The sequence below is a fragment of the Xyrauchen texanus genome, chromosome 3 (assembly GCF_025860055.1).
Source record: "Xyrauchen texanus isolate HMW12.3.18 chromosome 3, RBS_HiC_50CHRs, whole genome shotgun sequence".
Lineage (NCBI taxonomy): Eukaryota > Metazoa > Chordata > Actinopteri > Cypriniformes > Catostomidae > Xyrauchen > Xyrauchen texanus.
Window position 1 is genome coordinate 44,308,680 of NC_068278.1, and position 26,735 is coordinate 44,335,414.

Genomic DNA, 26,735 nt, shown 5'->3' on the forward strand with positions numbered 1-26,735 from the left:
GTTTAATTTTGTAAATCTAAAGCCAGTAGCTTAAATTTGCTTGTAGTCAACGAGCTAAGCGAAGATAACTCATCATCTTCATCGATAGCTGAGATCTACCAGAAGAAATAAATCACATATGATATTGCGGTTTCAATTTTAGATCTCTATGCTCTGATCGTCAAAGAATTCGGTGCTTTGGTTAATATTAGAAGTGTGGCCACAATACGAATTTGTATATTTTTCGATGGCAATTCACCCCTCGGGGGTTCGGTCTCATATTTGTCGTCTGTTAGATTGAAATCAAAAGCATCTGGACTTGATTTGATCGATTTGAAGACCTTTCGTTAGAGTTACTTCAGAAGGTATTTTGCTGGAAGGCTAACTAAGAGGCAACAATAAGAAGAACCCAACTTTGCGGTGCCACTCCGCCATGTTAGGTGTTATGGACAATCACCAAGGTAAAGATATGCTTTAGCCTGTCATATAAATATATATCTTTATCCATATTATCAAAACAATCATACAAATACTCGACGTCTTGCATGAATCCTCGTGAAACACACACCCATTCAACAAAGAGCTGCCGAATTAACTACTACCAGTCTGTACAGTTAGCAGCGAGATATCTATAGGAAGCTAATATTAAAAGGGTTTCTTTGGTGTCTACAGATAAATCAAATGGGATTTTCTAACGTGGGGTAGATGTTTAAAAAGATCTGACACCAATGTTTTGCTGACTGGTCGAGGTTTATCTGCTCGTTTGTAGCCGTTAGCATAAGCAGGTAGTGTTATGACGTTAATGACATATATCGTTTATTATGTTTAATGAATGTTACATTATTTATTACGTTTTCATTTATGCAACTTTGCAGTAATCACGTAAGGAAAGGACTATTTAAGTTACTTTAACAGTATCTAGACAGTACTGGCTAAAGCTAAAATGACAGTTCATTGCTAGTACTTTGCTTAGACGTAACGTTGATATGATTACGCCAGACATGTAACCCTGCGTCTTTTGTTTCAGACACGGTTCGAAAATGTAAAACGGAGCCTTTGGTAAGTGTTGTGGCATTTATGTTCTGTAATGGTTTTGAATGGTGAAACAACCTCGTTACTTATTTATAGCTTAGGCCACATGTGGTTGGACATTGGGGGATGGGCTGTGGATAAGGACACTATTTGCCTGTAATAAAATAATTGTAACTATATAAAAAAACTGGTGTCAAATCCTAACATATTTGTCCAAGATGTACTATTGTGTCATTATTAATGTATTGTTTTCTTCATTTTCAGCCTCCAGAAGGTAGGAAGAGGACTGTGGAGGATTTCAATAAGTTTTGCAGCTTTGTCCTGGCTTATGCTGGGTACATTCCACCCCAAAAAGAAGTGAGTTCTATTTATTTATTGGATGTTGCAAAACATCAGCCAATTTCTACAGAAATCAAGTGCTTTTTACTAGTGGTCGACCGATAAATCGGACGATATTCTGAATTTTCTTTTTATTATGGCATTGGACAATACATTTGGTTGATTTGTTTTTTGAGGGTGCTGAGAATTGCCTGGTTGCATGTGAAGCGACTGAGACATGTAAACGACCAGTTACGGTTCGTACATGCCATCGTGTTACTACAATAATAGACTGGTGTGCAACACCGTATCATTTAAACGGTCCACATATCAAAGCATCGGCAGACGCGTTTGAGCTCATAATGTTAAAGTGCTCGTCTGTTTCATTGTCCCTCTCTCCTCAACAATTCCCTGTAACTTATAACTGTCTTGTCTAATGATAAAAAGGCAAATATCAATAAAGCTAATATCATATACCATCTGAAAATATGCTCATATCTCGTTTAAACAGATGTAATAAACCAACCTCACAAAACTTGCAGATCCAACATCCTGTGGAATGTTCATTTATTTACAGTATTGTGCAAAAGTGATATAAGATTTTTCCCAAAAACTTTTGTCTTAAGATGGTTATTTATATCTGCTACTTTAGTGGGGTAATAGGAAATATACATTTTATACTCTCAAACATTCCTTTTGCAAATAGAATAAAACAGAAGGACAGGGAGCCCTGCAACAGAAGGCATGGCCCTTTTAGAGCCTCCCACTGAAAATCGGGTCTGTCTGGGATTATACGAAGAGACAGAAGTAATTGAGACGGCCTAAATAAATAAAAGAACTGTGGAGAATTCTCCAAGAAGCTTGGAACATCCTATCTGCCAACAACCAAGAAAAACTGGGTTCAGGTATAATTAGGAGAATTGGTGCTGTTTTGAAGGCAAAAGTGTTTCCCCAAATATTGATTTAGCTCTTTTTCTGTATACTGGACATTGTATGACATTAATTGATTAATGAAAACTATTTATGTCATTATTTTAAGAAATCCTCACTTTGAAATTTTTTCACAAGTGCCTAAAACTTTTGCACAGTACTGTACCTCTAAAGCACGTATTCTATCAGCCTCTCCTGGGCAGTTTTCTGCCACTTTTAACTGTCTTGTCTAGTGATAAAAAGCAAATATCAATAAAATTAATATCAAATACTGTCTGCAAATATGTGCATATCTCATTTAAACAGATGTAATAAACCAATCGCGCACAACAGCAGATCCAGCGTCCTGTGGACATGCTCATAAATCTTCCTGTGAAGCACGTATTCTAACAGTCTCCCCTCAACAGTTCCCTGTAACTTTTGTAATGATAAAAGGCAAATATCAGTAAAACTTCTATTATACCTTCTGCAAATATGCAGACATCTTGTTCAAAAAGATTTAATTCACGAACGTCAAAAAATCCAGCGTTTTCTTCCCGTTGAGTGATCAAATTCAAGGTCTAGATCAAAAGTTCCTCTGATTAACATACCATGACGGTCAATCCGTGACAATCCAAGCAGGTGATCCGGGCCATTTAAACTGTCAGGAGATTGCTGCTCATGCTGTATGTGCACGTGTGTGCAACTTCAAAGTAAAAACACTTCACATGTGCTATAAGTAAATGTCTTATTCACTCTGCAATGTATGTGCAATTGGTTTGATTCTGTACTTTTAGAGATTGGACATGCCATCCATGGACTACTGTGCACTTTTACTTATTTCCTTCTTAATATATTAAAATTTGAGGACTTAACAGAAATCAGAAGAAACTGCTATCTACCATTTAAAATATAATATATATATTTTAGATTCTTTTTACAAAGTGTGTGTGTGAAGTTTACTGTGCATTCAGACCAGAGGAGGCAAGAGCGTCAAAATTTGCTTGGCTGCCCTGCCAACAACGCTATGGAAGATTTGTGGACGCTCTGACGTAGTTGAAATAGGTGGCAATGTGCGTTCGGAATGCTTGGTTTTTTGAACTATATTTAAAGGGGCCGCAAAACATCCAGACATGTCAAGCGGTATCTTTTTGCCAACCTATCACATGAAGCATATATCCTCATGAAATCGTTTAAATGCGAAAGTAAGAAATCTATCGATGGCAGAAAGTAATTAAAATGATGGTTGTTTGTTACCAAAATACATATATCCCTGTAAGCAAACAGGGACAGATCGTATATTACAGGAAAAAACTGCCACGGCAATAATTAGATTCTCCTCCATTTTGTCTTCGGAACTATTGATTGGTGGGAACCAAAGTTTACACTGTTGTGTTCTCTAGACTTCACTAGAGCGGAGCAATTATATATTTCAATAGGTTGCGCCGAACCACATCAAACCTCATTACCATAATGTTGCCCGCACTTGAACTTTCCTCTGACGCCCAAGATGTGCCGCTGAGAGACGCTGGCTGCCATAGAAAATTAATGACTTCTGGTCGATTTGACGCTCTCTACGACTCTGGTTTGAATGCACTATTAGTTTGAAATTGAGTAAATATAGTGCTAAATAAGAGTTTTTTGTTGTTTTTTTTTTTTTTTTTTATGCAATTTTATGTTTGTTATTTACTATATTACATTGTGTGATGTATCAGCCACCCTGCTCTCTGGATATCGGCATTATTTGGCCATTAAAAAACACACATAAGTCGATCACTAGTTTTTACTATCATTTTGGTGACAGTCACCTGCTGCCTCAATTATATGATCTGCCTTTTTTATTTTTTTTATAAATGACTTGAACTCCTCGTTAAATAATTTAGGTTAGTTGTACTGTCCACTGCTGTAAATAGGAAACTCCAGCTAATAAAATAAATTATGGTGATTTCCAGGAGAATTCGTGGTCTTCTCCATGTGCACATGGGTTGTCTGAGCTCTCTGGTGAAGAGTCAGTAAAGGACAGCTGGACAGGCAGCCACTCCAGCCTCAACAACAACATCCACAACTTTGTCTACAAAGCTCAGAATGACAGCAGTAGTTCAGAGTTCTGCCATTCTCAATCGGACAGCTCCTTAGACAAGATGAGACTGAAAGACTCTATGAACCAGATCCATCTTCACAGCAAAGCTGAGAGGAAGAAGGTGAAGAAACTTAGCCGGTTGTCTTTCGGGGGAGTAAGAAAAGGCGTGTGTGGTGTCTCGGAGGCGAGAGCGCATAAACAATCCAAACCGGGGCTGAAGAAGATAAAGAGATCAGTAAAGTCTGAGAGAGACTTTACATGCACAAGCTCTGTGAATGAGGGGCTTGGAATGGAGGAGGGGCTGACGGAACAGGCTGTTGACATGCAAGGGGCGGCGGCTCTTAAACTGGAGTCCAATCAAGAAACAGACGTGAGTTCCTGTGAAACTGACACATTGGTGACAGATGAGGATATTATGGTGGAGTCTGGTAAGTGTTTGACTAAACTAACTATACTAGAGTTCTGTTTAGTGCAGTGTAAGTAAATGGGTAGCTTTTTACATTGCTACATATACCACCACAATTATACTTTTTTCCTATATGTGCAAGTGTGGTAAATTAAAGGGTTAATTCACACAAAAATGAAAACTCTGCAATCATATACTCACCCTCATATCGTTCCAAACACTTATGACTTTCATTCTTCTGTGAAACTCAGAATTAGATGTTGGGCAGAATGTTAGAGCCTGACAGCCTCAGTCACTATTCACTTTCAGTGTATGGAAAAAAGATGCCATGAAAGTGAATGGCGACTGAGGCTAAAATTCTGCTAAACACCTCCTCACAACACCCTCCTACTTGAGCCCACATTTTTCACACATCAGACAGAAAAATAACTCCTGAAATGGGTGGGAAATATGTATATATGTGGCCGGGTATTGTGGTCGGGAAGAGGTAAAACAGGAGGGGGTCAAGAGCTACGTCTAAAAACACACAAACAGAGATTGCAGCGGTTACATGCATGATTTTGAATTCTCTACTGTTGCTGTAATGCAAGCTCATGCTTGAGGGTGATTGGATGGAAGCGTTCCTTCTCATTAATAATGTGGAGAAATGCTTAGAATCTAGTGACGTGTGTTGTCCTACCAATCATAATTTGGAGTTTTCACGTATAGCTAATTTTTGACATTGCTGCTTTCGTTTTAAAACTGTTAGAACAAAATGGCTCAATAGAAAAAATAACCACTTTCCCCTTAAATGGATAGTTCCCCAAAAATGAAAACTCATAATTTACTAACCCTTATGCCATCTCTGGTGTGTATGACTTTTTCTTCTGCTGCACACAAAGATTTTTTAGCTCTGTAGGTCCTCGCAATGCATTCCAAAAAAGTGAATGGGTACCTAAATTAAGCTCCAAAAAACAAATGCAGCTAAAATTGATAATATGTTATATCCATAAGACTCCAGTGGTTACCTTTATATCTTCAAAAGTGATATGATAGGTGTGTGTGAGAAACAGATAAATATTTAGTCTTTTTTTGCTATATATTCTCCCTGCCCAGTAGGGGGCTATATGCACAAAGAATGTGAATCGCCAAAAACAAACAAACAAAGAAGAATGTGAAAGTGGAGATTTATAGGAAAAAACGGCCTTTAAATATTGATCTGTTTCTCACCAACACCTATCTTATTGCTTCTGAATACATGGATTTAAGCACTGGAATTTTTTATGCTACGTTTATGTCTTTTTTGAGCTTCAAAATGTTTTTGGCTTGAATGTGTGGACCTACAGAGCTGAAATATTTTCCTAAAAATCTTTGTTGTGTTCAGGAGAAGGTGGTCATACACGTATGGGATGGCATGAAGGTTAGTAAATGGTGAGAGTGTTTCATTTTTGGGTGAACATTCCCTTAAACAATAAACATAATGAGTGCTTTCATGTTTTTCAGTGTTGTGCAACCTGTACATATGTTCACATATGAAAAAATTTGTTTTGAGGTTTCATGTTCCTTTAAGTGGTTATATTTTTGTTTTTAATCTACAATAACATATGTTAGTACTCATAAGTCAGTAATTTATGACATCACATACATACAGGTGAATTAACTTAATTTTTGCCTGTTCTAGTTAGTCTGAGAATGGATACATCCTTATTTTTCTATATGTATTTATGTACTGCACTGAATTACTTGCCCTTGATCCTTTTTTCAACCATATTATTTTGATCTTCCCACTATAGGTGATGATTCGTGGGATTTGATTACCTGTTATTGCGGAAAGCCTTTTGCTGGTCGACCCATGATTGAGTGTGACGAGTGCTCCATATGGGTCCATCTCTCCTGTGCTAAGATTAAAAAGTCGAACGTACCTGATATTTTCTACTGCCATCGATGCCAGGACTCTCGGCGCTCCACAGTCAAAAGAGACAACTGAGAATGAGTGTGTGGGTACAGATGATGTGTGTGTTTGAATGGATGGGAGGGGTTCTCATACCTGTCCCTTATTACTTTAACGTTTATTTGTCTGATCACTATTAATTATGGTTTCTATTAAATTAAATTATATATATATATATATATATATATATATATAAATATTTTATAACTCCCATTGTTCTGTGTTGAAAGATATGTGGTGTGGTTTATGACATTAAACAGAAAATGGCTTTCAGGTTTAACAAGACTGGTTTCCTAAAACTAAAACTTGTGCACTTATTTTTACTACTGTACACAAATTAACTAATGAATTAATATTGGTTTATAAAATGTGCACTAAGCCACATATAAAGATATATATGTGTGTGGATGAATGACTGAGTATTTCTTGGCCCTGTGTGTTAAAGCAAACTAGTTCTATGAAATGGGTTCTCTTTTAACCATTGCTTCAGATAAATGGTACTATAATTATTGCATTTTAATGTTTCTTTTTCACTGGTGAATGGCTATATAGGTGTCTAAAATAAAATGGCTATATATATATATATATATATATATATATATATATATACAGTAGATATATATTTAAACTATAATTTATTACTATAATATACTATATATGTGTAACAATAAATGTATAATATAGTAATAAACTACATATTATCAGTATATATTACTATACCACAAATTGTATAATTATAATTGTACATTTCACCTGAATTGCATGTACATTTATCATTATATCAACTCAACTTCCAGTAAGGGCCTCAAGTGTTTTCTAAGCCAGTGTTTCTCAGACTTGCTCATGAGGGCCCCTGTACACTGTGTATGTTATGTGTCTTGCTAATCTGACTCCCAGTTTGGGTCATTGAGCACTGTACTTATGATCTGATGAGTGGAATCAGGTATGTTAGATAAGGGAGGCTTCCAACATGTGCAGTGTTGGGGGGATCCCACGAGCAAGACACATTGTTCAAGTAAATTTGACATGTCAGTTTTTCCGTCATGTGACAAATTTTCTCACTTCCATTGTTACAGATGGTTATGGAATGAACTTTTGACTGTTGTATAGCAGATTTCAGCATATTTAGATTCATTTTAAATGTTTGATTTTTTTATTTGTTTTGTTACTCGTGTCAAGTTGCAGTTCAAGTTTAAAAGTAACATATGACTCTGGTAAATCAATCATGTTTGAATTTAGGCTCAGTTTTCCACATTGTACATCAGAAAACAATAGTAGAATTGTTCAGTTTTTTGCTTTTAATATTCATAAAATCATTTGTAACACCATTTGTAATTCCACTTGCTTTGTATATGTTTCATGCTTGTCCCAATGTAAATAGATGTACAGGTGTATATGTTTGAGAGATTAGGAAATGCTCTATTTTTCTGACCATTTACAGTAGTAAAATCTAAAAATAAATGTTCTTTTAAAATGATGTCAATTGTTTAGGTTTATGTTAATTTTCAGTGTTTTGCATGCTAATGTTTTGCAAGAGCAATGTCCAAAGGGAGGGGACAGTTGTGACAAGGCATATAAGCACAGATAAACCCTTTCCCCACTCGCTCCAATATAGGTCTGTTGCTGTAAGGCTGTGTTTGCCATTATTTGGAACTGAAGGAAGAGGTAAGTGAATACATTATGAAAGTTTGTATTTGGTTTAACCAATTGAGTAGTTCCTTTCTAAACTTGTTCTCTTGAAACCACAGGTAAGTTCATGCAAATTTTAACAAAGAGGAAAAACCTCTGGAAAATGCTTTTCTATTCAAACTCATGATAGTCAGGTGGATATTCACCCTCTTATCAAATGTAATGGAATTCAGTCAATGTAAACTGAAGGAAATTTTCTCCAATTTCAGGGAATTAAAGAATTTATGAGTCTGAACATTACAGGATTGTCAAGGCTTGGTCAATGTCTGACTCAAAGACAAAGGTGTGGTGATTTGTGATTGATGCTTAAAAAAAAACAAAAATGTACCCTAAACATTTGAATCTTGTTTTCCAATATGATTAAAGAGAACCATAGCTCTTGTTTCAATACACACTGTTTGCTCTTTCATTTTATGGTGAACTTTTCTACATAAGCACTCAATGGTTGTTTGGAATTTTGTTTAACTACAATGTTTGCTCTATTTGGTGTGGCATAATTAATGTTTACCCTTCAGAAGAAACCCCTGCTCTGTTTATGGAGTTGTCCGAGCCTTATTCGAGCCCAGCGGCGGTGCCACCTGGTTTAGAGTACCTAACACAGGTAAGCGTGTCGTCGTAACTATACAATGGAAATTTAAATACAGTAAGATTGAAGTGTTGTACGACTAAAATGTAAAAATATACATTATTAAATGGATAGTTCTGGTCCTGGATGCTGATTGGTCAACAGCCATGTTTTATTCATGATAAAACACAGCTCTGACCTCTTCACAGAACTTTTATTTAGTAAAGTAAGTAAAATTTATTTCTAAAGCACACTCAAACACAGCAAAGCTGACTGAAGTGCTGTACAGATGAATCTACAATAGGCTACATTAAAATAAAAGAAACACAAAATATACATTATTAAATGGATAGTTCTGGTCCTGGATGCTGATTGGTCAACAGCCATGTTTTATTCATGATAAAACACAGCTCTGACCTCTTCACAGAACTTTTATTTAGTAAAGTAAGTAAAATTTATTTCTAAAGCACACTCAAACACAGCAAAGCTGACTGAAGTGCTGTACAGATGAATCTACAATAGGCTACATTAAAATAAAAGAAACACGTCATGTACAGATGAATCTACAATACATTAAAATAAAAGAAACGCGTCATGTACAGATGAATCTACAATACATTAAAATAAAACGTCATAAAAAAATAATTAAAAAAAACAGCAAGACAATCTCATTTAATACTGCAAAACACTAGAGAATATAAGTGTATTTTAAGCCTATGTTTAAAAATAGACAGAAATGAAGCTTGTCTAATGTCAAGTGGCTGCTGATTCCATAGCCTAGGGGCAGCAACTGCAAATGCTCTATCACCCTTGCGTTTACAACGTGACCGAGGAATATGCATTTACGTTTTGTCTGCAGATCTCAAAGACCTAGTTGGTAAGTATGGCTGTATTAAATCCCTAATACAGGTGCTGGTCATATAATTAGAATATCATCAAAAAGTTGATTTATTTCAGTAATTCCATTCAAAAAGTGAAACTTGGATATTATATTCATTCATTACACACAGACTGATATATTTAAAATGTTTATTTCATTTACTTGTGATAATTAAAACTGAATGGAATTACTGAAATAAATCAACTTTTTTATGATATTCTATTTATATGACCGCACCTGTATATGACTGGGCCTATTTGTATCACTCCGCAGCAACCATAGTTGACAGTTATATGTATTGCCAAACAACGTTCTGTTTACTGCCAGCGACTATATTTTCTGGTGGAAGGATGGCATTTAATGATTTTACTTACAAAATATAAAACTTTTATGAACATCTGTATGCTTTTTTTTTTTTTTTTTTGTCCTTTTCTCCCCATTTTGGAATGCCCAATGCCCTAAGTTCTTGTGGTGCCGTAGTGACTCGCCTCAATCCAGGTGGCGGAGGACTATTCTCAGTTGCCTCCATGTCTGAGACCGTCAATCCACACATTTTATCACATGACTTGTTAAGTGCGTTACTGTGGCGATGTAGATCGACGGCATCCACGCACAACTCGCCACGCACCCCAATGAGATCAAGACCCACATTATAGCGACCACGAGGAGGTTACCCCATGTGACTCTACCCTCCCTAGCAACTGGGCCAATTTTGGTTGGAACATTTGTGTCCTTAATATTTTTATTATATGGCGACCATTTTATAAATGCTGTGCCATATTGTGAATATAGTCACTGAAGGGCGTTATTAGGCACGACGCAGCCCCTGCAGCCATGACTATATTATGCTATATTATTGCTTAAATGGAATCTGCTTTATTCTACTCTGTGACAGATTGACCAGATATTAATCCATCAACAGATTGAGCTCCTTGAGGGTAACGTTTATTCTAAAGTCATCATATATATTGTTATTTTTGTTATTTCTTTTTGGGAATGTCAGAAATTAAGTTCCAGTATACCTTTTTTTTGTTGTTGGAAAAAATTGGTTAAGCTCACTGTAGCTTATGAGTTCTTATCTCTTTCTCCCCTCTTTTCCAGCCATTATTGGCTATGAGACTAATAACCAGTATGAGATTAAGAACAGCATGGGCCAAAAGATATATAATGCTAAAGAACAGAATGACTGCTGCACACGTAATTTTTGCGGCCCTCTCCGGAGCTTTGAACTGAAGATAACGGATAATTTTGATCAGGAAGTGATTCACATAATCAGGCCTTACCGCTGTGCTTCCTGCTGCTTCCCCTGCTGTCTTCAAGAGGTAGTATATTGACTTGAACTGAAGTTCAGTACACATGTGTCGGGCTTCCTTGTCCCTTGTAGTGGGGAACAAATTTCAATAGGATACATTTTCAATATTTATGACAAGTTTAGCATATAAACATTTTCAGTTCTTAAATTAATATTCCAGATTCAATACAAGTTAAGCTCAATCGACAGATTTTGTGACTCTTTTTATCATTTTGTGATTACTGCAAAAAGTCATTTTAAATTGCCACCTCTTTTTCTTAATTTTTTTTATTTGGGTTCCAGTGAGGCATTATAATGGAAGTCAATGGGGCCAATCTGTAAACTTTAAAATATTCACTATTTCAAAAGTATAGCCACAAGACACTCAATATGCGTGTTATCATTGTTTGTGTCATAATATTGCCTACTAACATTTTCTGTTTAAAGTTAAAGCCAATTTTACAACTTCGTTGCCATGATGATGATCAGGTGATCAACAAACCCTAAAATGACTGTAAAAAATAATAATAATAATATTTAAATAACTGTACATCACAAATAATACATGAGTTTTAACAGAGGCATTTATGTAAGTGCTTTTATAAAATTATAAGCTTCACATTTCTGCATTTAAATCCTCCGAAAATTGGCCCCATTCGCTTCCATTGTAAGTGCCTCACTGTAACTGAAAAGGACAGATGAATCAAACTTATTTTTTATGGTAATCAACATTATGCCACAAATGCTGTCAATTGAGCTTAGCTTGTATTGAACCCGGATTATTCTTTTAATAAAAAACGTTATTAACTACATCTGATTTATTTTAAAATGAACTTACAACCACAAGTATAGTCCTGCACATAAGGAAAAACTTTGTCGTGTTTACAAAATGTCAATTGTAATAGCATAATGTAACCCCTTCTTCTATCTTCATTCTTCCTGTCTGGATGTGACCCTGACTAAAGATGGAGGTACAGGCTCCACCAGGTAATACAGTAGGCTACATCAGTCAAGACTGGCACATGTTTAAGCCCAAGTTCTCTGTCTTAGACATGTCCAAAACAAAGGTGCTGTCTATTGAGGGGCCTGTGTGTGCGGTCAGTTGCTGTGGGGATGTGGATTTTGAAGTATGTAATATGCATGTGTTTTTTTGTCTGTTTATCATCACTCTATGTGTGACTGTTTTTGAAACATGCAAATCCCTTATATCTGTCTAATCCCTGCAGATTCATGGAAAAGAAGGCCATTCAGTTGGTCGTATCAGTAAACAGTGGAGTGGCATGATAAAAGAGGGACTGACTGATTCAGATAATTTTGGCATTAACTTTCCCATGGACCTTGATGTGAGGATGAAAGCAGTTCTAATGGGGGCATGTTTCCTTATAGTAAGTTATGGAACCAACAATAACAAATCTGTTAATCTTACATTTTATTTTGTTTAAATTGTATTGTTTCTCTGTTATGTCCTGCAGGACTACATGTTCTTTGAGAAGAAGGGTAACTCAGGATAGCGGTGCAGTGTGTTTGGCTGATTCTATCTATAAATCACCACTTGCTATAAAGGATCTTCATTTTGTTCTTGATTAAATATTTCTGGTGTATCTACATCTCTAGTCACCACATTCACTTTCACATCAGTCTGACACTTCTGCGCTTGTTCTAACGTACTTAAATGTCAAAAGAGCTGTAACCTACACATACTGAATAGTGTCTATTTTATAAAATAAAAAATATTTGTAGCAATGACTGATTATTTAAACAAAATTAAAAAGAATTAAATGTGCACCCAATAATCGACTCCATCTGCGGTCTCTGTTAGTTGTGAGCGTCTTAAGCTCGACATCATATACACTTTACTTTTGAAATGTCTATGTATCTCACGATTCACACGTGATTCTCATGTATTCATTTATAGCCCAACCCTGAGCGCCATGTTAAATTCCTGACGTGATGATTTCACGTCGGAGCTCGTCCGTCTCTTAAAGTTGACCGCATTTATATCCACATCAGCGTTTAAGGTTAGGCTATTAACTGGTTAAGACTTACGAAAAAAGTTAAAATGCTCAACAGAGTAGCCTATTCATCTATTCGGTAAATTCCTCCTTATGTAAAACGAAGAAACGGAAACACTTTTTCTTCTTCTTTAAATTGTGCTAAATTTTAGAATTTTATGTTTCTTGAACTCTGGTAAACACGTTTCAAAAAGGTAACATTATTATTAGTAACTATTGTAATCGTTAGTGTTCTTATTCTTCTTTTTTCTGCCATGGGAGTTAATAGCAGCCCAGAACCATTCGCAGGAAATTTATGACATTTTGCACACATCTAGAGGACAGTCTGACCTGATACCACAGCAATTTTGGAGTCGGTATCTCAAACACTTTAGACCCACCAACAGGTCAAAATTTCACTCATGTTACGCTAATTAATTTTTTGTAATTGTAAATGTAAGTCCTAGACACAAAATATTTTTTTCCCATGATTCCTAAGCTCACACTATAGTATATTTTTCAATATTCTAGTATGTTTTATATATATCAAAATACTTATGAGTTTCTAGGCCTTTGTGTGACCCAGGAGAGAGCATATGAGGTTACTAAAAGTGTTGATGCTGCAGAGAACACAAAGAATGGTAACCTTGAAAAACAGGTGTATTTCTGTTAATCAGTTATTATATGAATGGTGTCTTGTATTTTTGCAGCTGGTGTTTTGCTGTTTTTGTTAATTAGTAGTATTCTGACATATATCCTTGGTGTATTTCCTTTATGCTGACACGTATCTCTAAAATATATGGTGTGTCTCATTAAAATACAGGATGCACTTCTTACAAAAATACTTTTAATAAGTTAGATATCTCTTATATGATATGTTTCTGGCATGGTGTTTTACCCTGATGAGTTAAATATCTTTGGAGCTTGTATTTTCTTTCATTAATCAAATGATACTGTGTATGAACAAAAGAGGCTGCCTCATTATGAGGGTACACTGAAATGTAGGGCAAAGGTAAAAGGTATGTAATGGGGACATGGCTATTTGTCTCGTACACAGGTGTTTCTAAAATTGATGCACTCTTACCATGAACTATGACATATGTCAAAAATAAGTGGAGTTACCAGTTGATGTATGTTTTTTAAAAATAATTAGATGGGGGATTTTCCACCAATATTTAATTAGTGAGGGAAATAAAACATATTGGTGGCGAAGGAAAGAGACAAGGGTAATTATTCTATTGGTCAGAGATAATGGGCAAAAAGATAACAAAAAGGTATATAACTGAGAACTCAGGAGGATAGAGGCAGAACAATCAGCTGACTGGTCTCATGTTTGTTGGTGATCAATAAACTACAACTTTGGCATCTGGAACTCAAGACTCTGAAAGTTTTCTTCAACTTAGAGAAACTCATCGCAATATTCCACGACATATCTTTGGCGCCCAACGTGGGGCTGGCATTGAGGTCAAGGGGGCAGAGGTCGCTGGTGGGACGGCTTGCACGAATCGCACAGAAACACCGGCGCCAGAAACTGAGGTAAGCATCTTTGCTTAAGGTGTTTTTGTGTGATCTGTGGTAGCGAGTCCCAGTAAGTGGCTTCCCTAAGACTTTTGCCAGTCCGAACATAGAATAATTCGAACTAATTGGCTAAAATAGAGGCGAGTTCCAGATTTCAAAAAATGGGGGTGGGATTGTTTAAGTTAGTGTATTAAAGAAGGTAGAAAAAAGCCTGGGGGTGAGTCGAGAAGCGACGGCGCGTGAAAATTCCCGGTTAGGTGCATTTATTCAAGGTTTTGCCAGAAGAGTGGCTGAAAATCCTGTACAGGTGAAAATCCTAACAGGGGTGGAGAAGTGAAAATTTGCACAAAATTCCTCCAGGTGTTAGGTTAAGTTATTTATTGCAGTGTTTGACGGAACCCGGACTGTGCAGAAAACGGGGAATTGTTGAACTATGTGCATGTTTAAGATAATGAATAATGTGCATAACTAACTATGTTGTTGGTGCATGTGCTTTCATACTACTAACCGCACTGTCTATGTGTTTTTTCAAATGCATGATCACAGTGCTGATGATGTGTTGTGTGCAAGCGCAGAATAATGCAGAGAATCAGGTGCACCAAGCAAGTAACATGAACTAAAAGTAAGAGTAAATTGGGAAACTAAAATGAAGAAAATAATTGTAGAAAAAGATATGAAAACACCTGATCCTCTGTCTCCCGGACCTGCCTTCACTCACTGGGTGGCTGAATGGCCAGCACTGTGAGTGAGGGGAGGGGGAGATTGGGATAGAAAAAGAAATAGATTAATTGGGGAATAAAAAGAAGGAAAATGTTTTCCATTTGCAGTGAACAAAACTAAAGAGAAAATGCAGAGACCCATGAAATTTGTGAGATGCGAAGACCGACGGGGACCTGAAGAGTGGGAACGAAAATTGGAAAAGACATTGATAGAGTCAAAGGGCATACGTGATCATTTTTGGAGGGAAACAGAGTATGTAGATTACACGGGACAGAAAAGACAATTGACACTAGATAAAAAGAAGGCACTGTTGAGAGGTTTGATTAGGATAGTAAATTTACCAGAATTTGAACAAGAATGGCCTTTTGTAGATTGGTTGGAAGTCACAATGGAGAACTTGTACCTTGGAACCTTTTTAACAGGCATAGAAAGACTTTGCCAGGCAGGATATGGGGAACAGCTGGACACCTTTGGGATAGAAATAAGAAGGTCAGCTAAACAAGTGCAAATCCCTTATCTCAGCACTGAAGTGGCCCATTATTGGGAAACGCTAGAGAGGCCAGTGGGAGAAGGTGTCACAATTTTGAAAAATGTAAGCTTAGAGATATTCAACAGAGTCAGAAAAGTAAAGTAATATTCAAGGAAAATAATGAAGGGGAGATTGTACCAGCAACTGTAATTGAAGGTACAGTAGGAACGTTTGAGGTAAGAATTTGCCTGGATCCCCCAGCAGAAATAAAGCAGACTTGGCTGGACATATATGAGAGATAGTCAAATAACCAATAGGGGGCAGGCTTGGATAGAAAAATATAGATATGCATGAAATAAGATAGAATGCAAAACTTGTGTATCATTAATAAAGACATTTACAGTAATATAATCCTTAATGATGTAATGTTCATGTTTAGATAAATATGTAACCACATACGAAAGTACAATGCATGAGAAAGATTAAATGGTTAGAAGAATTAATGTATTAGCTTAGACACTTATATCTATGCTGTGTGTATAAGAATGAAGCAATGTTTAAGTATGTTAACCAGATCAAACTTGTATCCAAGTGCATGCAAAAAAATAAGTAATGTGTAATCATCTCTAAAAATCTTGTAATGAAGGATTGTAATGGGAAAATAAAGCATAAACAAACAAATAGTTGGTTTTGAAAAGAAATAAAGTGAAACCATACAAGTAATAAAAGAGGGAACATAAGCAAATAATAAAATAAAAGACTAAGAAAAATATGAATTAATAAAAATAAAAATAAAAATAAAGAGCATGACAAAAGAGCGTAAAGGAAAGAAATAAAAGATAATAAATAACTATAAGAAGAAGAGATGATAAACAAAAGGGGAATATATAAATAGTACTTATAAATAAAATCAATAGTGTTGCAGGTAAGACTAAGGTAAATGAGCATGATAGTTGATTGTCTCTCTCTCTCTCTCTCTCTCTCTCTCACAGCATGCTGGGGACTGGGTGTTGGGAGGGAAAGAGGGGAGGGGCTGCTAGAACCAGAACAAGAGAGCAGTGAAGGGAGGGCTTTTGAGCACGCATAAGAGAGATAGGATAAGATTTCTTGGGTCTCCTCCCGCCTGATAATAACAGTACGGAGGGCTGGCAGTTGATTAGAAAGGGTGTAAAAAGGAAAGAAGGAAGAACAGGCAAAATGATAATAGATAAAAAGTCAAATAAATTAACCTCATGTTTTACTTTCATGCACTGGGCAGGAGAAGTAATTGCAACAGGTCAAGAGTGTTGTGGAAAAAACCTGGAGCAGTGATTTGATAACCCTGAGGAGTGACATTGTTTGGATACATAATAATCCGTGTGGACTGGGATCAGAAAAGGAACCAACAAAGCAACCAAGCAGAACACAAACAAAAGTAGCAGTATTAAAATATCTAGGAAGAAGGAAATTCCTCAACCCAGAAAAAGCCCAGGGGAAGTCAGGGGTCCTCGTCTGACCAGCCTGGTGAAGATTAGCATAGCAGAATAGAACACTCTGGGGTTAAAGAGGTACTGAATTATTGAAAACATAGAGGGATAGTAAAATGGCACCGACACCAATAGATCAGATATGCACGGAGTTCCCAACATATAGAGAGGTGATAAAAGAGATGTCTAGGAAATGGGAAGGAAGAACAAAGGGGCTGAACACAAAGTGGCCAGCGGAGGGAACATTTGATGTAGGGATATGTAGAGAAATGGAAGCATTGATAAAAAAATCATAAACCAAAAGATAAGAGCCAGAAGAGGATAATGAAACGAGATAGGGAACTAACAATGCTCCAAATGTTCAAGACCAAGGGGATAGAAATAATAAAACAGGAAAGGGAAGGAAAAAAGGTGGATGAAGAAAAGGGAGAAAGACCCCCTCCCTATGCACCAACAATGGAAACGAAAGGGAATTTGCAAATGCCTATGATGGAGTTTAAGGGGGAAGTACACATGGCTGGAGAAATAGAAGTCACTGAGAAAGTGCCAATAGAGCCAGAAGAAGAACCAGCAAATCTATACCCAGATATTAAACTGAGAGGAACTACGAGCCACAATTATGGGGAAGCAGTGGGATCAGAACAAAACAGCACAAAGGGTCTATGGAATCAAAGTCAAAGGTGGGAAGGGCCAGAAGGATCAGATCGAGAAATGCGCCAAGAGCTGTTAAGTCAACAAAGAATAAAGGGAGAATTAAACAAACAATGCCAGGAAGCAATAATAGAAGGAAAAAAAGGGTATGCGGAGCAACAGAACAAAGAAAACAACAAGAGCAAGAAAACACATCTGAAGATGACGATCTAATAGAGACAGATGACGGCATGACAATATCATCAAGAGTGAAAGAAAGTGTGAAAAAGCAGCGGAAAATGAGAGAAGATGTGACCAACATCAGGGCCAAGTCACAGGAACTATCGGACTCCATGAGAAAGGAAAAAGAGATGCTGGAAAACATGAGAAGGTCAACAAGAAGAAGAGAGCATGTCGCTCAAGACATAAACACCCTGGGACACCGGACAAAAGGAAAGATGAAACAGGTTACAGGACAACTCTATCTTGAAGACATGCCAGAAAAGACTAAGCAAACATGGCAGAGAATGACAGGAAGAATGGTCAGAACTGATGTGGAATCTGATGGAGGGGATGATGAAGAATGGTCAGATGAAGAGGAAGTGAGAAGACCAGTTAGACGAAATAACAGGACGATATCATCACAGTGTCCTATTATGATGAAGGGACAGTATGACTGCTATGTGCCATGGGCCAACCATGATCTTGAAGGATTACTGGCAGCCCTCCCTGACATATATGAAGGAGCAGGAAGGTGGATTAGAGATGTTGAGGAGCGAGCAGTAGGAACTCAACTGGCCCTGGGAGACATTAAAGCACTTCTTGCAAGATGCATTGGAGGAGGCAAAATGGCGGAAATACTCGAAAAAGCCAAAGTGGGAAATGCAGCAGATACCACAAAGTATGATGAGATACCCTTCAGCAGATGCCGAAATATCATATCGAACGAGAGCTAAAGAGATGGAAGCTGGAAATGGAAAAAGATCCAGAAAAGGATCCCTGGATGACAGCTGTGTTCCGAACGGCCATAATAGAGGCAATGCCTACACCAGTAAAAGAAAAGCTGGAAGACGTGGTAGGGTTAACTACTAAGACACAGAAAGAGTTCTGTGCCCATGTGGTACATGCAGTGGAACAACACAGACGGAATGAAGAAAAGCTAAAGCAACAAGGGAGGGACATACATAAGAAGCTGGAACAGTTGCAACTGGAGGAACTAACAGGAAACAAGAAAAGAATTCAAGCAGCAGTAAAAGGAAAAGATGCACCAACCTCTGTAATGGCGCCAGTAAATACAGCATTACAAACTCCGATCAGTGCACAGGCTCAGATGACCTCAAGTGAAACAGTTACACCTATGGTTCCCGGCGTACCACCTGTGCCCATGTATCAACCTGTACCAACAATCCAGGTAGCACCAATGGCTCCTGTACCAAGTGCTCAAAACCAGATACCCATGCAGAGTCAGGTGATGCAACAGCCCATGCCGACTGTGGTACAAAACCAGATACCCATGCAGAATCAAGTGATGCAACAGCCCATGCCGACTATGATATATAATTTCCCCGATCAAATGAATAGAAGATGAAATCGACAGTATCAAGGGGGAAGAGGAAGAGGACGAGGAAGACAGAATTATAATAATGGCCCAACAAATGCATGTTGGGGGTGTAACCAAGTGGGACACCGAAAAAGCGAATGTCCTATGAACCCCTGGCCACAAACGCACCAGGCAGACACCAACAACTGGCAACAGGACCCTCAGCAGCAGCAGCAGCAGCAGGCCCCAGGTCCCGTCAATCCATGGCGCGGACCACCACAAGGTTACTAGGGATGCCCAGAGAATCCTACGGGGAGGGGTCAGCTTCCAATGATATCAACTGATGAGAGAGCAAAGTAACACCGGTTATGTTAGATACTGGAGCCACTTTTACGTGTATAAGTTCAAGTTATGACTCTCACCTCCCCCGGTCTGGAAAATATGTTAAGACAGTAGGATTCTCGGGACAAACGCAGTTGATTCCAATGACGGCTCCAGTAAACATAGAAGTAAAAGGAAAAGCAGTAAACATCCCAATCTTGATATCAGAAAACACACCAGTGAACTTATTGGGAAGAGACGCTATATGTAAAATGAATTTACAAATATGGTGCACTCCAGAAGGAATCTACATTGATGACAGAGGAGTGAAACAAATGACAGTGACAAAACAACCTGACCCTGAACGTCCGCAAGCAAACGTATATTGGCTGGGAGATCTAGGAGAAGAAGTGAACAACACAATAGACAAGTGGGGAAAATATATTAAGGCACAGTTAGGAGATCCAAATGTGCCTGGAGCAGAGCATCATTGTACATTAATGTATGATGAAACAAGAAACCCAGAATTGGAGGAAAAGTGGCTGAATGGAACAAAACAACAAGAAATCACCTTGACGTCAGAATACATAGTAGTTGGACAGGAGGGAGCAGCACTCAAGATAGAGAATAATGACTTTATAGACAAATGGTTTCAGATACCAGAATCTGTTCCACATGTGACAATCTATGTGAGCAAAGGAAGGGAACAAAAAGACTTAGGACAAATGATGAAAAGGGCAGAGAGGGTGCAATGGAAAGGGACAGAGAATCCTCTTATCATGGAGTCACCAGACAGAACATTTCTAAAGATCATATGTGCTACCCAAATGATAGGAACACCTAAGGTAGTAGTTATTTCACCTACTGAAAAACTAGACTCAAAAATGGTAGAGCTAATGGCAGAAACGGAAAATGTAGTGCCAGTAAAACTGTGGTCACGACATGACACAGATGTGGGGTTGGTACTATCAGCAAATCCAATCCAAATAAAAGTAAAACCAGGAACCCAACCTCCACGAAAACAGCAGTATCAACTTAAACCAGAGGCAATATTGGGGATTAAAAGTACTATTGAAGGGCTACTTAAAGCAGGAGTACTAATAGAAACATCAAGCTGTTGTAATACACCTATACTTCCAGTAGCAAAGGCAAATAAAGCAAAGTGGCGATTAGTACATGATTTGAGGGCAGTTAATGAAGTAGTAGAGGATTGGCCTGCAGAAGTACCCAACCCGCATACTCTGCTGACTAATGTTCCCCCTGCTGCTAATTATTTCACTGTAATTGGTTTGTGTTCTGCCTTTTTCAGTATTCCTTTAGCAGAAGAAAGCAGACAGCTCTTTGCATTCACCTATCAAGGTAAACAATTCACATACACACGACTACCTCAAGGATTCAAGCATTCGCCTCATGTGTTCAACCAGGTATTAAAAGTAGATTTAGAAGATCTCAGAATTGACAGCACATTGATACAGTATGTGGATGATTTACTGATTTGCTCACCAACGCTAGAGCAGTGTCACCAGGATAGTATCAAAGTCCTTACTAAACTGGCTGAAGGGGGTCATAAGGTATCAAAAGATAAGCTACAGTACTGTTTACCCCAGGTAGAGTACCTGGGACGAATTATTGCGCATCAGACCAAAGCAATATCACCAAAGCAGTTGGAAGGCATAAGTAAAGCGCCGCAACCACAAACAGTGGGACAAATGATGACCTGCTAGTGCAGGTGCTGCAAACAGCACCTGCACTAGCTAACCCAGATTACACTAAACCGTTTCATCTGTATGTGGCAGATAGAAAAAGTGGTTATGCATCAGCAGTTCTGATGCAGGAACTCTGTAGTGGGAGACGAAAACAACCAATAGCATATTATAGTACAAAACTGGATAGTGTAGCTCAAGGTTACCCGCCATGCTATCAAGGCTTAGCTGCAGTTTATTTTGTGTATGAAAAAGCCTCTACAATAACTATGGGATATCCAGTGGTGATCTACACTCACCATAAGATAATAGAGCTAATAGAGAATGGGAAATTTGTACTAACACAGGCAAGATGTTTAGCATATTCAACATTGCTGACATACCCAGATGTAACTATAAAGAGATGTACCACTGTAAATCCAGCAAACTATATTCCCTTGGAGGATGAAGGAACACCACACGATTGTGTGGCAAATTCGTTAGCATTCACACGGTTGAGGCCTTACCTGGAATCAATACCAATGGTTGAGGCAGAAATAGAATACTTTGTTGATGGATCTTGTTTTAAGGACCATTTGGGAAATCATGCTGGGTTTGCTGTGGTAAAAAAGCAGGGAGATTCTTTTGTGCCGATTGTGGTTCAGCATTGCGAACAGCCATGCTCAGCACAATTGGCAGAATTAAAAGCATTGACCAAAGCCTGTCTACTCGCAAAAGATCAAAAAGTAAATGTATATACAGACTCTGCATATCGCATGGAGTGTGTCATTTGTTTGGTGCAGTGTGGAAACAGAGAGGGTTCAAAAAGAGTGATGGAACACCAATCCAGCATAAAGACCAGATAATCAGATTAATTTCAGCAATGATGAGTCCAAAAAGGTTGGCTATAGTAAAATGCCAGGCACACAAAAAAGGCAAGGATTTTGTTATTAGAGGAAATAATGCTGCGGATCGAACATGCCCGAGAAGCTTCAGGATGCAAAGTAGCAATAATGGCACCACAAGTGATATTACAGGTCCAGCCAAGTTTGGCAGATATAGCACGGATGCAGCTTCAAGCTGGCCCACCTGAATTAGCACAATGGCAGCAGAGGGGGGCGACAAGGGACGTTAATGGAATATGGAGGTCACATGAGGGGCAGATATTGGCTCCAGTAGCACTTCTAAATATGTTAATTTCTGATGAGCACGGATTTGACCACTGTGCAAGAGGCGAGGTAGTGAGGAAGATAAAACAGCAGGGCTACTGGTCACCATACTTGCAGGCCTCAGTAGATGAGTTTTTGGCAGGCTGTGAAATTTGTGAAACACACAATGTCAGGAAAGGTACGACCGCTCCATTAGGTCATATTCCAGCACCGGAGGGCCCGTTCAAACATCTAGTGATGGACTATGTAGATATGATAAAACCAGTCAGAGGCAAAAGATATATGTTAGTAGTAATAGACAGATTCAGTAGATGGGTAGAAGCAGTTCCCTCAGCCGACCAGGGAGCACAAACAGTGATTAAATTCCTAACAAGAGAAGTTATCACAAGGTTTGGAATACCGTCGCAAATTAGCTCAGATAATGGCTCGGCATTCATTCAGAGGGCAGTAAAAACAGTAATACAGCAGCTGAGAATAAAACAACGATTAGGGTGTGTCTACCGTCCGCAGTCTCAGGGGATGGTGGAGAGGGTAAATGGGAATCTCAAGGCAAATATTGTGAAAATCTGTCAAGAAACAAGACTTAATTGGGTTGATGCGCTTCCATTGGCATTAATGAAATATCGCATGCAAACAAATAGGATTACTAATCTAACCCCGCATGAAATGCTGACGGGAAGGCCTATGCCAGTGCCTTATCTGAGAGGACCTTATGAGGGTCCATCATTGGAACAACTAGAATGGAAAAATCTGTTTGCAGGAACAAAGAAGAAATCCTAGGCAGGAAGAGAATGCACCTTGTTCAATTGCTCCTGGAGATCTTGTGTACCTAAGAGTGTTTAGAAGAAGGTGGAATGAGCCAAGACGGGAAGGACCTTATGAAGTGGTACAGGCAACCCCAACAGCAGTGAAGGTAAGAGGAAGTAACACATGGTATCATTTAAATCACTGCACTAAAGTACGTAGGAGAAACCTACCACAAAATCAGGAACCTGAAACAGAAGAAGCAGCGCAGCAGCAAAGAGAGGATCAAACCCACGAGGTTGAAGACCTACAAGTACCAGATAGAGACATCGAAGAGAGTGAAGAAGAGGAAGAAGGACAACAAACGAACGTAGGGGAAGAGCACACTGAGGAAGAGGAAGAATCTGAAGGACGTGCCACAGTGGAGCGGGACAACACAGAAAGAGAAACGGAAGTACATGTCGCAGAAGAACAGGAACAAGAAGGTGAAGAAAGAGAAAGACAGGAAGAAAGTGCTTACCTTGCTGCACCAAATACGGAAACAGCTGAAGGATATGAAGCAGACCAAAAGATGCATCCATGGGATGAAATATTGTCGGAGGCAGAGGACAGGTTGGGGGATGAAGGAGGTACTGTGGATAATGATATTGATGATGTATTTGGGACAGGTATTTCGCCCGATACAGGGCCTACCGGGGAAGCAGTGCAAGAAGACCCAGACTCACCCGGTGAAGGACCGTCAGAGCGACCATGGTATGATGACTTCCCTACAATTGACACCTCAGAACTTATGTCCTTCTTCCCAGAATGAGCAAGGACAAGATGTTATAGAACAAGAAATTAGACAGAAGAGAGCATCTGGAGCATTGAAAGAAGGTGAACCAAAAAAGGACAGAAGCATAGTTAACCAAAATAAGACAAAACCATTAGATTTAATATATGATTGGGAGCCTATAGAGACAGCAGGAGTAGAAGAACTATTACAACATGCAAATCAAAACGACTGGTATAGATGGGCTAAATATACGGTTAAGCAGGCAGACATGACAAATTGTGTAATGTGCTCACCCTCACCGTTGAAGAAGTTGACAGTAGTTCGAATCAGTATGATTACAGACACTGCGCCAAGTATTATGCCAAAAATTGTGGAACTACAGGAAGAACAGTGTTCTGCCCAGCGGAATGTTTGGCTTTCCTAGGTCACCCAGAATATGAAAAGTAAAGTAAACTGATAGGGTGGGGAGATGAATGTAGGAAATTAGATATACGCGTGGATAATAAGAATAAAGAAAGTCCATCATCATTTACGATTAATCAACAACTGGAATATGAATGCTTTAACAGGACTAAGGGAAAAAATAATGTAGGACAGTTTAAGGGCAATTGCGCAGTAATATGGCATTTAGATGAAGAAATGTTTTCCAACAATAATGTACTCCAATTTGGGGGACCACAATATGCAACAGCGACATTAGGACAGAACTTTACTGCAAATATAACTCCAGGATGCTTAGGTGTAGTTGCGAGCCATTGCCTTACAGGATGTGAAAATCAAACCTTAGTATCTCCTTCGATGAAGATTCATCAGGAACAAACAGAAACCATAGCGGACTACTTTTGGTTATGTGGGGGAGGTCAGTTGAAAACCTCTCTACCTAAAAACTGGAAAGGGCTGTGCGCTAGAGTAAGGCTAATACAAGAGGTAACTATGGTAGAGTGGGATCTCTCTGAAATCCAAGCTGCACCAAAACCTTTCGTACAACAACAGGCAAGGGTGAGAAGAGCGTACTCCCCAGATCCGGATGTTTATTTGGATGCAATTGGTCAACCAAGGGGAATACCACAACAATTTAAAGCTAGGAATGAAATTAAATCAGGCTTTGAGTCAATATTTGTATGGATAACGGCCAACAAAAATTTGGAGTGGATTAATTATATTTACTATAACCAACAGAGGTTTATAAACCATACTGATGAGGCATTGGAGGCATTAGGAACACAATTAGCAGCAACTAGTAAAATGGCATGGCAAAATCGTCAAGCACTAAATTGGTTATTGGCAGATAAAGGAGGAGTATGTGTTATGTTCGGAGCAGATTGCTGTACATACATACCAAATAATACATCCCCAGAAGGAGCTTTTACACAGGCAATGAAAAAACTCCAAGACCTCAGAAAGGAAGTTAAATCTAATGTAGGAAGAGATCAGATGTTTGGCCAATGGTTCGATGATCTTTTTGGATCATGGAAGTTGGGCTTAATGAAACTAGGTATAATGATCGTTATAGGACTGACCCTATTTGCATTGTTGTTTTGCTGTGTCATACCAGTTCTAAGATCAATAATGGCTAGAACAGTGACTAAGCAAATGGTGACTGTATCAATGATGTCAACGCAAACAGGGATAGAAACTAGATACTGTACCATTGGACCAGGATTGGATGAACTTGATGAGATTTACTGAGAAGCAATCCAGAAATAACACTAATTTAAGGGGAATTTTATTTTTGAACACTTTTCTCATGTTTTTGATAGTAAGGGAGATAGCATGACTATTGTACTTTCATTTTACTTAACAGAATAGACAGCAACTCAAGAAAGGAGTTAGAGGGTGTTTTGTTTGTTATTTTTGACATGTTCCCCTATTACATTCAATATAACCCATTACTTATAATAATTAACAAAGTTTATATTACGATATATTTAATCAAGTAGAAGTAGTATTGATGATGATTATGTTCAAGAAAATATAGTTGTGAAGTAATTGCCAAGAGAAGACATACAAGAACAACATGTAAGGAAAGGAGCGACGAGCACCTCAGTGCTTGGCTGCAAGAGCAAATAGACTAAACTGGTGGTTTAAAAAACCGCTGTCTGCTCCAACACACCACCAGATAGCGCTCCAGGCTACCGGAATTGTCTGTGAGTTCCTCTGGCAACGAAGGCTGAATATTACTATGATACTTTTACTAGTTTTTGTTAAGCTTATATATATCTTCTGTTTAATGGATAATCAATTGTACTCTACATCACGCAAGGCTTTACATTTGCATGCACATGCTTATTACAAATGAGTTTGATTTTTGTCATCCACCCTCCAGGAACTGTGTTAGCTACAGGAATGGGATCTTTTACTCCTTCTTTGTCACGTGTGGAAGGAGATGTTTGGTCCCATGTCCTGCAGAGTGCAGCCCCATATAGACAGCATTGGATAAAGGACTGGTGTAGCCACTTTTGGCTACAAGTTGGAATGGGATTGGCTGACTTGTGTGACTGCACTCTGGTTTGAGGGAAAGAGAGTGTGAGACTTTTATAAGTCTCAGAGGAGGGAGTATATAGTATATTTTTCAATATTCTAGTATGTTTTTATATATCAAAATACTTATGTGAGTTTCTAGGCCTTTGT

The 26,735-nt window shown here is 38.3% G+C and overlaps 2 protein-coding genes across 5 annotated transcripts in view; both read left to right on the forward strand.

Annotated features, from left to right (window-relative positions):
* The window catches only part of phf23a (PHD finger protein 23a), an 8,246-nt gene extending 154 nt beyond the window's left edge, over window positions 1-8,092 (forward strand). Inside the window, exons 1-5 of the mRNA XM_052105517.1 lie at window positions 1-440; window positions 1,007-1,038; window positions 1,276-1,368; window positions 4,191-4,746; window positions 6,497-8,092. The exon at window positions 1-440 is cut by the window's left edge and continues 154 nt beyond it. Coding sequence (XP_051961477.1) covers window positions 413-440; window positions 1,007-1,038; window positions 1,276-1,368; window positions 4,191-4,746; window positions 6,497-6,690 — 903 coding nt within the window. The 5' untranslated portion in view covers window positions 1-412 and the 3' untranslated portion in view covers window positions 6,691-8,092. The remainder of the gene's footprint in view (window positions 441-1,006; window positions 1,039-1,275; window positions 1,369-4,190; window positions 4,747-6,496) is intronic.
* Window positions 8,093-8,233: 141 nt separating this feature from the next.
* plscr3a (phospholipid scramblase 3a) lies at window positions 8,234-12,858 on the forward strand. Of its 4 annotated transcripts, XM_052106678.1 has the most exons (7): window positions 8,234-8,319; window positions 8,859-8,944; window positions 10,684-10,726; window positions 10,890-11,110; window positions 12,045-12,206; window positions 12,306-12,464; window positions 12,552-12,858. In XM_052106678.1, the coding sequence occupies exons 2-7, from the start codon at window positions 8,879-8,881 to the stop codon at window positions 12,588-12,590; spliced, it is 690 nt and encodes a 229-aa protein (XP_051962638.1). In that variant the 5' UTR covers window positions 8,234-8,319; window positions 8,859-8,878; the 3' UTR covers window positions 12,591-12,858. The 4 variants fall into 4 exon arrangements, with proteins under 4 accessions (XP_051962638.1, XP_051962660.1, XP_051962651.1 ...); XM_052106691.1 differs by lacking the exons at window positions 10,684-10,726; window positions 10,890-11,110 and adding an exon at window positions 8,553-8,626 and having other exon boundaries at window positions 8,259-8,319; XM_052106687.1 differs by lacking the exon at window positions 8,234-8,319 and adding an exon at window positions 8,565-8,626 and having other exon boundaries at window positions 10,684-11,110.
* The last annotated feature ends 13,877 nt before the right edge of the window (window positions 12,859-26,735 follow it).